The 12,797-nt window shown below is 48.1% G+C and overlaps 1 protein-coding gene across 1 annotated transcript; it reads left to right on the forward strand.

Annotated features, from left to right (window-relative positions):
• The first annotated feature begins 4,962 nt into the window (after nucleotides 1-4,962).
• On the forward strand, nucleotides 4,963-11,755 carry LOC134988308 (nicotinamide N-methyltransferase-like). The gene is made up of 2 exons (XM_063950536.1): nucleotides 4,963-5,149; nucleotides 11,261-11,755. The coding sequence occupies exons 1-2, from the start codon at nucleotides 5,067-5,069 to the stop codon at nucleotides 11,688-11,690; spliced, it is 513 nt and encodes a 170-aa protein (XP_063806606.1). The 5' UTR covers nucleotides 4,963-5,066; the 3' UTR covers nucleotides 11,691-11,755.
• Nucleotides 11,756-12,797: the final 1,042 nt, after the last annotated feature.

The raw sequence follows: 12,797 nt of genomic DNA on the forward strand, positions 1-12,797 counted from the left end.
CGCACAATAAGACTCTGCTCTAGTCTCCAAACCTTTAAACCAGGGGTGGGGAACCTCCGGCCCGCGGGCCGTATAAGGCCCGCAAAGCCGTTTGGTCCGGCCCGCCCGCTTCTCAGTGAGACACACCGCCGCTCAGTCCGGCGGCAGCGTGACTCAGCTGTCAGAACAGGGAGGAGAGCGCTGCTTTCGGGTGGGAGCGGCGGCGTGTAGGACTTGAAACCAGCCGCCGGTTCCTGAGCCAATCAGAGCTCGTGGACCGGCAGCCAATCAGGAGCCGGCAGCCAATCAGGATTGGCTCTCGAACCGGCGGCTGATTTCAAGTCCTACACGCCGCCGCCCAACATAGCCGCGCTCTCCTCCGTGTCCCCGCCGTAAGGAGCGGTAAGCAGCACGGGGGAAAGAGGGGGGGGGATCTGTATACCTGGCACTGTGGGGGGCATCTGTATACCAGGCACTGTGGGGGCACCTGTATACCTGGCACTGTGAGGGGCATTTGTATACCTGGCACTGTGGGGGCATTTGTATACCTGGCATTGTGGGGGCATCTGTATACCTGGCACTGTGGGGGCATCTGTATACCTGGCACTGTAGGGGCTCTGTATACCTGGCACTGTGAGGGGCATTTGTATACCTGGCACTGTGGGGACATCTGTATACCTGGCACTGTGAGGGGCATTTGTATACCTGGCACTGTGGGGACATCTGTATACCTGGCACTGTGAGGTGCATTTGTATACCTGGCACTGTGGGGGCATCTGTGTACCTGGCACTGTGGGGGCATCTGTATACCTGGCACTGTGGGGGCATCTGTATACCTGGCACTGTGAGGGGCATTTGTATACCTGGCACCGTGGGGACATCTGTATACCTGGCAGTGTGAGGGGCATTTGTATACCTGGCACTGTGGGGACATCTGTATACCTGGCACTGTGAGGGGCATTTGTATACCTGGCACTGTGGGGGTATCTGTGTACCTGGCACTGTGGGGGCATTTGTATACCTGGCACTGTGGGGGCAATTGTGGATCTGGCACTGCACTATTGGGGGCATATGTGTATCACGTCCCATTTTAACTGGCCACATCCATTTTTTTGGCGCGCTCCTACGTCGCGCACACACAGTACCTCTAAGGGGCAGACCTACTGGGGTCAGAGTAATTTTTTACGTTGAGAATTTTTGTATGGCCCCCGAAGGATTTTATAAATATCCAAATGGCCCTCGGTAGAAAAAAGGTTCCCCACCCCTGCTTTAAACGTTCTCTGAAAACTCATCTCTTCAGACAAGCCTACCAAATTTCAGACCCACACACATAACCTTCACAGCTTCCCTATCAAGTTACATCCCCTCTGTACAGTCCACATAACCTCACATTTTGTCTTCCAACATTGCGGGGTGATCATATCATACAACCCATTAAGAACCTAGCAACCTGGGGAACCATTATGTGACAGGTAGCATCTATCCTTGTGTATATCAATGCCTATTTCCCTATAGATTGTTAGCTTGCGAGCAGGGCCTTCCTACCTCTATGTCTGTCTGTCTTTGCCCAGTTTTGTTCTATAATTGTTGTTCTAATTGTAAAGCGCAACGGAATATGCTGCGCTATATAAGAAACTGCTAATAAATAATAAATAACTTTGTTACGCCGAGAGTAAAATACCAAACTTTTGTGCTAATTTACTTGGCGCAGGCGCGCTGCGTGCATTGCGCATGCGCAGTTTGCGACTAATTGCTCCGTAGCGGAAAAAAATAACGAGTGAACAACTCGTAATGACCCCCATGGTTTTGCCCAACTGCTAACAAATTTGCAGTGATGATGAGGTCTGTATTACCCCCTGAGTTTCTTAGTTTTGCTGATCAGACCAAGATCTCATATTTACTAACACTGAATCTGCCTTGTCTGCTTTTTCTTAAAATTGTTGAAGAAGATTCTTGAACATATTGGTGAATTTATAAGAAATGAGTGTATGCAATTGGCCTTCAAAGGCATTGATCTGACAGGTCGGATGTTTTAGATGCCAAGTATCACAAAGAGATAAATGTTTAAGACATCCCTGGAGAATCTTGGATTGTAGGGAAATTAGACCTGTTTGTTTAGAAGCACCATTTACCAGCGGTGCAAGTGGGTGGGTACAGGTGGGTACGTCGTACCCTTAAGAATTTAGCCATGGGTACGCCATACCCACGCCGACGGGCCGCCTCTACTCGCATCTGCTCCCCTCCCTCCCTCCGCTGCTCACCGGCGCCGCTGCTTGAAAGGAGGAAAGCACTCCTGCCCCTCAGTGTCTTCCTTCAATTCAGTGCTGGCCCATGAGCCAATCAGAGCTCGTGGACCGGCAGCCAAGGCTGCCGGACCGCAAGCTTTGAATGGCTCACGGATGGCGCTGAATTGAAGGAAGACACTGATACCGGCACCGACTGAGGGGCAGGAGAGGCGCAGGCTGCGCTCTCATCCCCTCACACACACACACACAGGATCAAAACACCACCACCAGCAGCAGCAGCAGCGGTGAGCAGCAGGGGAAGGGGGGCATGTATATACCTGGCACTGGGGCCATATCTGGCACTGGGGGGGACATGTGTACCTGGCACTGGGGGCGTATCTGGCACTGGGGGCATATCTGGCACTGGGGGGCATATGTATCTGGCACTGGGGGCATATCTGGCACTGGGGGGCATATGTATCTGGCACTGGGAAGACATGTGTATCTGGCACCGAGGGCATATCTGGCACTGGGGCGACATGTGTATCTTGCACTGGGGGGACATGTGTATCTGGCACTGGGGGCATATCTGGCACTGGGGGGACATGTGTATCTGGCACTGGGGGCATATCTGGCACAGCGGGGACATGTGTATCTGGTACTGGGGGCATATCTGACACTGAGGACATATCTGGCACTGTGAGGCAATGTATATCTGGCACTCTGGGGGCATTTGTGTATCTGGCACTGTGGGGCAATGTGTATCTGGCACTGTGAGGCAATGTGTATCTGGCACTCTGGGGGCATTTGTGTATCTGGCACAGTGGGGCAATGTGTATCTGGCACTGTGGGGCAAAGTATATCTGGCACTGTGGGATAATGTATATCTGGCACTGTGCGGCAACGTGTATCTGGCACTATTGGGGTCATTTGTGTATCTGCCCCTCCCGCCATATGTGTATCATGCTCCCACTTTCATTGGCCACACCCCATTTTCTTTGGCCACGCCCCATGCTGCATTTGGCCACACCCATTTTTGGCACGCGCGCACACACTATCTATGAGACATTTTTTCTACTTGCACCACTGTCATTTACCCAGTGATATCCGCAATGTGCACATCTCTTGGAGAATGGTGTTGGCGTAATTTTATCAGAACTTTCTTCATTGGCAGCTGTAAGGTTAGTATAGTCAGTGGGTGCTCGGTGTGTGCTGTGGGTCACACCCTGCACCCACTACAGATACAACAATTAGGAGGACTTTTGTCTAGTAATGGGTTTAGCGCCCACAGTGGTTACACTGAACAGCTCACTCAATGCATTTAAAGTCCTCTGCAAAGTAAAGGCTCTGACCCTGCTTAGGGGAATAGAAGAAGACTGTGTCATTTTTTCTGCTTGGCTGGTATCTATCAGCACCAACAGTGGCTGCTGCCCACCCCCGGACTGCTGTGAAGCCTGCCAATGAGAGTGCTGGAGCGGGCTAAAGGACGTTTGACATGCTGAGCAGTGAGTTCAGTCATGGGATGGCAGCCAGGGGAAGGAACCCAGGACATATGTTACATACATCTTCACATGTATGTTCATATGTCCTGGTCAGCTCCCCTCTGCAAACTGTGGAAGGCGCAACAGCTGCTGCTGATCAGCACTGTAACAAAATGGTAGTGCACCCATTGCAGGCTCTGCCTCATGAGCACATGACGTCGTCATGACGCACCCAGGTGGTGAGGCCCCCAGCAGCGCGAATTATGGCACTGTTAGGTGTGTCCTGAGGGCACCCTGCTAGCCAGATGCAGGGGCAATGGGCAGTACCGATGCTACCCCTAGGGTCCCTATATGATGGCACCACTTGCACACACCTAGTTACGGCTCTGGTATCCATAACAATCTGGATCACCATAAGACATAGATACTACAAAAGGGAACAGATTGGGAATTATGATACAGACAGCGGAGGCAAAGAACATTTGTGTAAATTGCGTAATGTGGAGCCATGAGTGGGAATCAGTGCAGTGGGGATCCTATGAGAATACAGTGTCAGCTCTCTCTCCTACATGTCCCCATGACCACAGAGCAGTGCTTGGTTGAGCTCAGGTTTTACATAAATGTAAAGAAGTTTCAGTCCCGTGGAAACCTCAAAGGGAAGTAAAGTTGGCATAAAAGATTACTGATGGCTGAAAAAGCAGAGGTCAGTCCATCTGGCATTTGCAGAGGAAAGAAAAGGGCAGGGAGTAGAAGGGGTCAGTTGGAAGAAGAAGAAGAAAGGCTCCTCATGAGGTGTGGAAGTAAAGGGAGAGCACCAAATAGAGTGGCCTGAGCACAGGGGCCGTTACCAAGTATTAAGACAGTAAGCAAAGTCAGGCATTAGCAGTTGTAAGTGCAACATGGGGAGCAGAGCAGATGGGGAGACAAAGGGAGAAGGAAAAGATGGTGAGACAAGATGAGAGAGGTATGAAGAGAAAGGAAATTAAATAAAGAAAAGGGTGAGGAGGAATAGGGTGAGGAAAAGGGAGATTATAACGTAAAACATTATGGGAACAAATATAAATAACTTAAAGTCCAGCTGTGTGTCACAATGTAAAAGTCTACAGAACATGTTACTATGATTACTTGTGGGCCATGTTTCACATCTATTCCCCATGGGTTGGAATCAGTTTTGCTCTTTGCTCTCTGTGAGATGAGATCAGTTTATGTTGTAACAAGCTGCTACTGTAGTTATAATTCTCTATATTCTTATGCAGATATAATCAGAGGAAACTCCTTGATTGACGTCAGCCTCGGTCCAAACATTTCCCATCTATTAGCAATTTCGGATCTCTTTAAAGATATCACAGTCCTAAAGAACAGCAAGTCCGAACTCGAAGCAATGGAGAAATGGATGAAGAACCATCCAGCAGCTGTTAATTTTTCTCATGTGTCCAGTAAAGTCTCTGATCTGAGAGTCAACAGGTAAAGTGACAAATACCATATACCTATCATAAGACCTTAGAACCAGAACCCATATATTTACCTATAACTGTCGCCATTCCCTAAAAGGTAATTATGCTACTTGGGACTTGGATGCCAAAAGTTGTTTTTCCCATGCATCGTAAAATGGCTTAGTTCAAAGTAGAAATGACCAAAACGGCCACCGAATCTTTCCGTATGCTAACCGAGGCTTACCCAGCAGATTGTACAGTATGTTATGAGCACGTGTGTTTGAGTGGAACAAAAGATTTACTGGTGTTTGTGAGGATGTCCTAGATCAGCGGTGGCCAACCTGTGGCTCTTGAGCTCTTTCTTTATTCAAATGTGGCTCCCAACACTCTAAATCATGTGACCACAACAGATACAGAAACCGCTGCACTCCAGCCAGATACGCAGCAGCACTACAGGGACTGAAAAATGAAAGAATCGGATACTAGAAGTGAGACACCTACAAACAAACAGGGGACACATTATGGACTGCTGCAAAGGCATGAGTTGATGGGGGGGGGGGCTGTAGTGATACATGAGGGTGTACTAGAGTTACACATGGGAGACCTGGCTGGAGTGACACAGCAGGGTCTTGGCAGTAGTGACACATGGGAGACCTGGCTGGAGAGACACAGGAGGGTCCTGGCAGGAGTGACGCAGGAGTGTGCTGGAAGAAGTGACACATGGAACAGCTGGCTGGAGTGTTATAGGAGGGTGGTAGCAGTAGTGACACATGGGGGAGCTGGCTGGAGTGACACATGGGAGACCTGGCTGGAGTGACACAGCAGGGTCTTGGCAGTAGTGACACATGGGAGAGCTGGCTGGAGAGATACAGGAGGGTCCTGGCAGGAGTGACGCAGGAGTGTGCTGGAAGTAGTGACACATGGGAGAGCTGGCTGGAGTAATATAGGAGGGTGGTAGCAGTAGTGACACATGGGGGAGCTGGAAGTAGTGACACATGGGAGAGCTGGCTGGAGTGATATAGGAGGGTGGTAGCAGTAGTGACACATGGGGGAGCTGGAAGTAGTGACACATGGGAGAGCTGGCTGGAGTGATATAGGAGGGTGGTAGCAGTAGTGACACATGGGGGAGCTGGAAGTAGTGACACATGGGAGAGCTGGCTGGAGTGATATAGGAGGGTGGTAGCAGTAGTGACACATGGTAGAGCTGGAAGTAGTGACACATGGGAGAGCTAGCTGGAGTGACACATGGGAGACCTGGCTGGAGTGACACAGCAGGGTCTTGGCAGTAGTGACACATGGGAGACCTGGCTGGAGAGACACAGGAGGGTCCTGGCAGGAGTGACGCAGGAGTGTGCTGGAAGAAGTGACACATGGAACAGCTGGCTGGAGTGTTATAGGAGGGTGGTAGCAGTAGTGACACATGGGGGAGCTGGCTGGAGTGACACAGCAGGGTCTTGGCAGTAGTGACACATGGGAGAGCTGGCTGGAGAGATACAGGAGGGTCCTGGCAGGAGTGACACATGGGGGAGCTGGAAGTAGTGACACATGGGAGAGCTGGCTGGAGGGATATAGGATGGTGGTAGCAGTAGTGACACATGGTAGAGCTGGAAGTAGTGACACATGGGGGAGCTGGCTGGAGTGACACATGGGAGACCTGGCTGGAGTGACACAGCAGGGTCTTGGCAGTAGTGACACATGGGAGAGCTGGCTGGAGAGATACAGGAGGGTCCTGGCAGGAGTGACGCAGGAGTGTGCTGGAAGTAGTGACACATGGGAGAGCTGGCTGGAGTGATATAGGAGGGTGGTAGCAGTAGTGACACATGGGGGAGCTGGAAGTAGTGACACATGGGAGAGCTGGCTGGAGTGATATAGGAGGGTGGTAGCAGTAGTGACACATGGGGGAGCTGGAAGTAGTGACACATGGGAGAGCTGGCTGGAGTGATATAGGAGGGTGGTAGCAGTAGTGACACATGGGGGAGCTGGAAGTAGTGACACATGGGAGAGCTGGCTGGAGTGATATAGGAGGGTGGTAGCAGTAGTGACACATGGGGGAGCTGGAAGTAGTGACACATGGGAGAGCTAGCTGGAGTGACACATGGGAGACCTGGCTGGAGTGACACATGGGAGAGCTGGCTGGAGTGACACAGCAGGGTCTTGGCAGTAGTGACACATGGGAGACCTGGCTGGAGAGATACAGGAGGGTCCTGGCAGGAGTGACGCAGGAGTGTGCTGGAAGTAGTGACACATGGAACAGCTGGCTGGAGTAATATAGGAGGGTGGTAGCAGTAGTGACACATGGGGGAGCTGGCTGGAGTGACACATGGGAGACCTGGCTGGAGTGACACAGCAGGGTCTTGGCAGTAGTGACACATGGGAGAGCTGGCTGGAGAGATACAGAAGGGTCCTGGCAGGAGTGACGCAGGAGTGTGCTGGAAGTAGTGACACATTGAAGAGCTGGCTGGAGTGATATAGGAGGGTGGTAGCAGTAGTGACACATGGGGGAGCTGGAAGTAGTGACACATGGGAGAGCTGGCTGTAGTGACACATGGGAGACCTGGCTGGAGTGACACAGCAGGGTCTTGGCAGTAGTGACACATGGGAGAGCTGGCTGGAGAGATACAGAAGGGTCCTGGCAGGAGTGACGCAGGAGTGTGCTGGAAGTAGTGACACATTGAAGAGCTGGCTGGAGTGATATAGGAGGGTGGTAGCAGTAGTGACACATGGGGGAGCTGGAAGTAGTGACACATGGGAGAGCTGGCTGTAGTGACACATGGGACCTGGCTGGAGTGACACAGCAGAGTCTAGGCAGTAGTGACACATGGGAGACCTGGCTGGAGTCACACAGCAGAGACTTGGCAGTAGTGACACAGCAGAGTCTAGGCAGTAGTGACACATGGGAGACCTGGCTGGAGTCACACAGCAGAGACTTGGCAGTAGTGACACAGCAGAGTCTAGGCAGTAGTGACACATGGGAGACCTGGCTGGAGTCACACAGCAGAGTCTTGGCAGGAGTGACACATGGGAGAGCTGGCTGGAGTGACACATGGGAGACCTGGCAGGAGTGACACATGGGAGGACCTGGCTGGAGTCACACAGCAGAGTCTTGGCAGTAGTGACACATGGGAGAGCTGGCTGGAGTGACACATGGGAGACCTGGCTGGAGTGACACATGGGAGGACCTGGCTGGAGTGACACAGCAGGGTCTTGGCAGTAGTGACACATGGGAGAGCTGGCAGTAGTGACACGGGGGAGCTAGCTGGAGTGACATAGGAGGGTGCTAGCAGGAGTGACACATGGGACAGCTAGCTGGAGTGACAGGAGGGTGTTGACTGGAGTGACACATGGGGGAGCTGAAGTTTATTATGTGAATCTTGCTTTTTCAATTATTTTATGTGAAAGTGGCTTTTTCAATGGATCTGGCTTAAAAATTTTTATTTTATGTCGTTCTGGCTTTTTCAATGTATTTTATGCCAGGGGTGTGGTCTAGCAGGCACAAGGCCACATTCCATTTTTGCATGTGCGTCATCGGCTCGATGTCGGCTCTTTGACGTACCTAACAAGGTTTTTTGGCTCTTTGTCACTGACTGGTTGGCCACCCCTGTGGAGATGGTGTAGGCCTTGCTCATCAAAAACAAATGAAAATAAGAAAAAACTAAGAAAATTGTTTGAATTGATCATTGTACTTCCCAGGATCTGGTCTGACTTGGCTGCCAAAATGACTCTCATACAGGGCCATATGTAATAGGGTCTGAGTGTGATGGAGGTGCTGGATGCTGGATGATCTTGGATGTTTTTTTTAAAGTGACAAACATTTACAAGGCATGGTTTTGGTTGTAAATGAATGCCGCTTTAAAAAAACCCTCATAGATCAGCCGGCAACCCACACCTCTGGCAATCTTGGACCTTATTACTTTTGCACCACAGTCTCAGAGTTATTGGGTATCAGATTTACTTTATTCAGCATGTGCAAACTCAAGTACAACTCCAGAAACATATGAATGTGACCAAAGGTTTATTATACACAGCACATGTGAATCCAATGTGAACACAGAGCCCTTGTAGGCTGGAGTTAACATAACAAATTCCACATGAACAAATAGGCAAATACTCCTTGAATGGAAAACAGGAAACCCACTGGGAGTATGCAGGAGATTTGGAACAATAACAGAATACACTAAAGCTATGTATACACTAGGACAACATCACAAACGAGGGTCCTTGCTGGCGATATCACCTGTCGGGTGAAAATGGGTCTGTTTCTGGGAATTTGGTTTCTGGGAATTTGTTTCACCTGCCCGAAGCAGATTAAACAAAATCCCTGAGAAATCGCAGCTCATGCCAGTTTATCGGAGAAAGAAAAAAGAAGGCAATTGGTTTCCCCCAGCACCCTGAATGATAACTGTAACCAGATATAAATCCCACATAATAATAGAATTCAGAGATCTTCGTTACACATATTTGCGCAAATGTGTGGTTAAGCCCCAAAGCCGCATCTGGTGTTTTGGGGTGCCACACCCTGCACCTAGATATAGCGCTAGGGACCCCAAATATACAGAGACGCCTTGATGCGGCTTTGGGGCTTAACCACACATTTGCGCAAATATGTGTAACGAAGATCTCTGAATTCTGTTATCATGTGGAATTTATATCTTGTTACGGTTATCATTCAGGGTGCTGGGGGAAACCAATTGCCTTCTTTTTTCTTGCTCAGAAATACCCCTCCCTTTCGAGCACCTGAATGATATCACTAAGCTAATTGAGCATCTACCAATATATATGTGTGTTGTGAGAGGCAGAGAGGTTCCTGCATTAGGAGGAGGTGCTGGCCCCGACATGCCACATGGAGCATTATGGGGTTGCTCCAAGGTAGGTAGCTCTTAGCTTAGACATATTGTAGTAAGGAGCCATTATCATGTGGCTCCTTGCTGGTTAATATTAGACCCTGATTGGGGTAATGGAGGTGTGAGGTGTGATGCCTCTGGACTGGCTGAGCTGGATGGCTTTAGTGTGGCATACCTTTACATTCTATTAACACTTTTCACTCATTAATTTTCTAACACTATTTCTCTATTTTAATTGCATTTCATTTTTGTATCACCCTCTCTATAGCTTCGTCTTCCTAAATACTAATTTATTAACACTCTAGTTTTTTCACTGGTATGCTACGCTGGGCTTTCTGGCTTATGCTGGTGTTTTGGGGTGCCACAACCTGCACCTAGATATAGCGATAGGGACCCCAAATATACAGAGACGCCTTGATGCGGCTTTGGGGCTTAACCACACATTTGCGCAAATATGTGTAACGAAGATCTCTGAATTCTATTATTATGTGGGATTTATATCTGGTTACGGTTATCATTCAGGGTGCTGGGGGAAACCAATTGCCCTTTTTTTTCTTGCTCAGAAATACCCCTCCCTTTCGAGCACCTGAATGATATCACTAAGCTAATTGAGCATCTATAAAATATATATGCAGTTTATCGGAGATACAGATGGGTCCACGGTTATCTTGACTAGTTTTCTGTGCCTAGTCACAACATGACTTATTAGCATAAACCCTTCATCTATTGTTCTCAGCTGCAATACAATACAGAGAACAATACAGCAGGGGATTAAGTCATTACAGCAGGGGATTAAGTCCGACTGGCCAGTCTCAGTTAATCCTATTAAAGGTCAAGCTAAATGTAGACCCATCTGTAATTGGATAACACCTGGTAAGAAAATAAGCTGCGGTAAGTAACCACGGCTAAATGGATACCCCCATAAACTTAAAATACAAACAGATGTATATAAGGAATATAAAAAGTGTCTTAAAACACACCCTTCAGGGCTGTCTTTAGTATAAGTCCAGAGTAGAGTACAGAACTCATCTTGTCAATGATCAGTCAATGACTCTAACAACCAATTACACATACATACAGCCAATGTCTTGAAGCTTGCCAAAGAACAGAGCAGGAACAATAGTAATGAAAGCAGAACTATAATCCACAATCTTGTGTATGAGTCCCTATTCTGTAGATAACAGAGAACCTTGAGGAGAACCATAAAACCAGCATCCACAGTGGACCTATTTGAAAAAACCCAACAAAATCGTTGTGCCTTTGTTTCAGAAGATTAAATCACTTTTATTTATATATTTCAGTGACGGAGCGCAGGAGATAGAGACGCAGCTGAGATCAGCAATCAAACAAGTCCTACCATGTGACTTTACCAAAGAAAATATCACCGACCCGGTGGTCCTGGAGAAAGCAGATTGTGTTGTCTCTGCATGGATGCTTGGTGCACTTAGAACAGACCAAACTTCTTACATGAATAACATGAGGAAACTCGCCTCAATGCTGAAACCAGGAGGGAGACTGGTTGTTTTTGGAGCTTTCAATACTGGTTTCATTCGTGTTGCGGACACCAAGTGTAACACATTATCGTATGATGAAAACACAGTCAGGAAGGCTCTTACAGATGCTGGGTGCCGTGTTCAAAGTATTGATGTAAAGAAGAGTATGGCTCCTGATCATACCATCGATAATACACACATTTGTTGTGCACTGGCTGTTAAAGAGAGGGATGCTTAGCAAATTAATTTAATCAACATTAAGATGAATGATGAACATCCACAAACAAGCTAGCTTTGCTTTATGCATGAGTAATTAGGCTGAATGCCCAATAAATGTGAAATCATACTTGCCTACTGTATCTCACTGAGTGTCTGGGGAATAGTCTATAGTAAACAGCATACAGTACCTAGGATCCGCCTATTCATTAAGTATTCTTTAAAAATAAAGTCAAGAGCAAGTGTATATTCAGAAATAGTGATAATTGATTAGAGAATTAGTGAGAGGCCACTAGTGGCTCGTCCTCTAAAAAAGGCTTACATTGTGGCGCACTCTTTTATTACATATTTGTTTAGTGTATTATTTAAAACTTAACATTTATTATTTATTATTCCGAAATGGTATTATCAATAAAACAGACAGGACAGAAAGAAATCCACAATAAGTCTGGAAATAATCACAATAAATGTGTAACTACACAATGGGGGTCATTCCGAGTTGTTCGCTCGTTATTTTTTTTCTCGCAACGGAGCGATTAGCCGCTAATGCGCATGCGCAATGTCCGCAGTGCGACTGCGCCAAGTAAATTTGCTATGCAGTTAGGTATTTTACTCACGGCATTACGAGGTTTTTTCTTCGTTCTGGTGATCAGAGTGTGATTGACAGGAAGTGGGTGTTTCTGGGCGGAAACTGCCCGTTTTATGGGAGTGTGTGAAAAAACGCTACAGTTTCAGGGAAAAACGCGGGAGTGGCTGGAGAAACGGAGGAGTGTCTGGGCGAACGCTGGGTGTGTTTGTGACGTCAAACCAGGAACGACAAGCACTGAACTGATCGCACTGGCAGAGTAAGTCTCGAGCTACTCAGAAACTGCACAGAGAAGTCTTTTCGCAATATTGCGAATCTTTCGTTCGCAATTTTGAGAAGCTAAGATTCACTCCCAGTAGGCGGCGGCTTAGCGTGTGCAAAGCTGCTAAAAGCAGCTTGCGAGCGAACAACTCGGAATGAGGGTCAATAAAAGGTACTTAATAAAATGTAAGCTACCTATCAAAAGAAATTCCTGACTAACCGTTGTAGAGATCAAACAAGAGTGAAGATATAAAAAATCAATTACAGACTAATCACAGGGTT

This window comes from Pseudophryne corroboree, unplaced genomic scaffold, assembly GCF_028390025.1.
Source record: "Pseudophryne corroboree isolate aPseCor3 unplaced genomic scaffold, aPseCor3.hap2 scaffold_1041, whole genome shotgun sequence".
In the NCBI taxonomy this organism is placed as follows: domain Eukaryota; kingdom Metazoa; phylum Chordata; class Amphibia; order Anura; family Myobatrachidae; genus Pseudophryne; species Pseudophryne corroboree.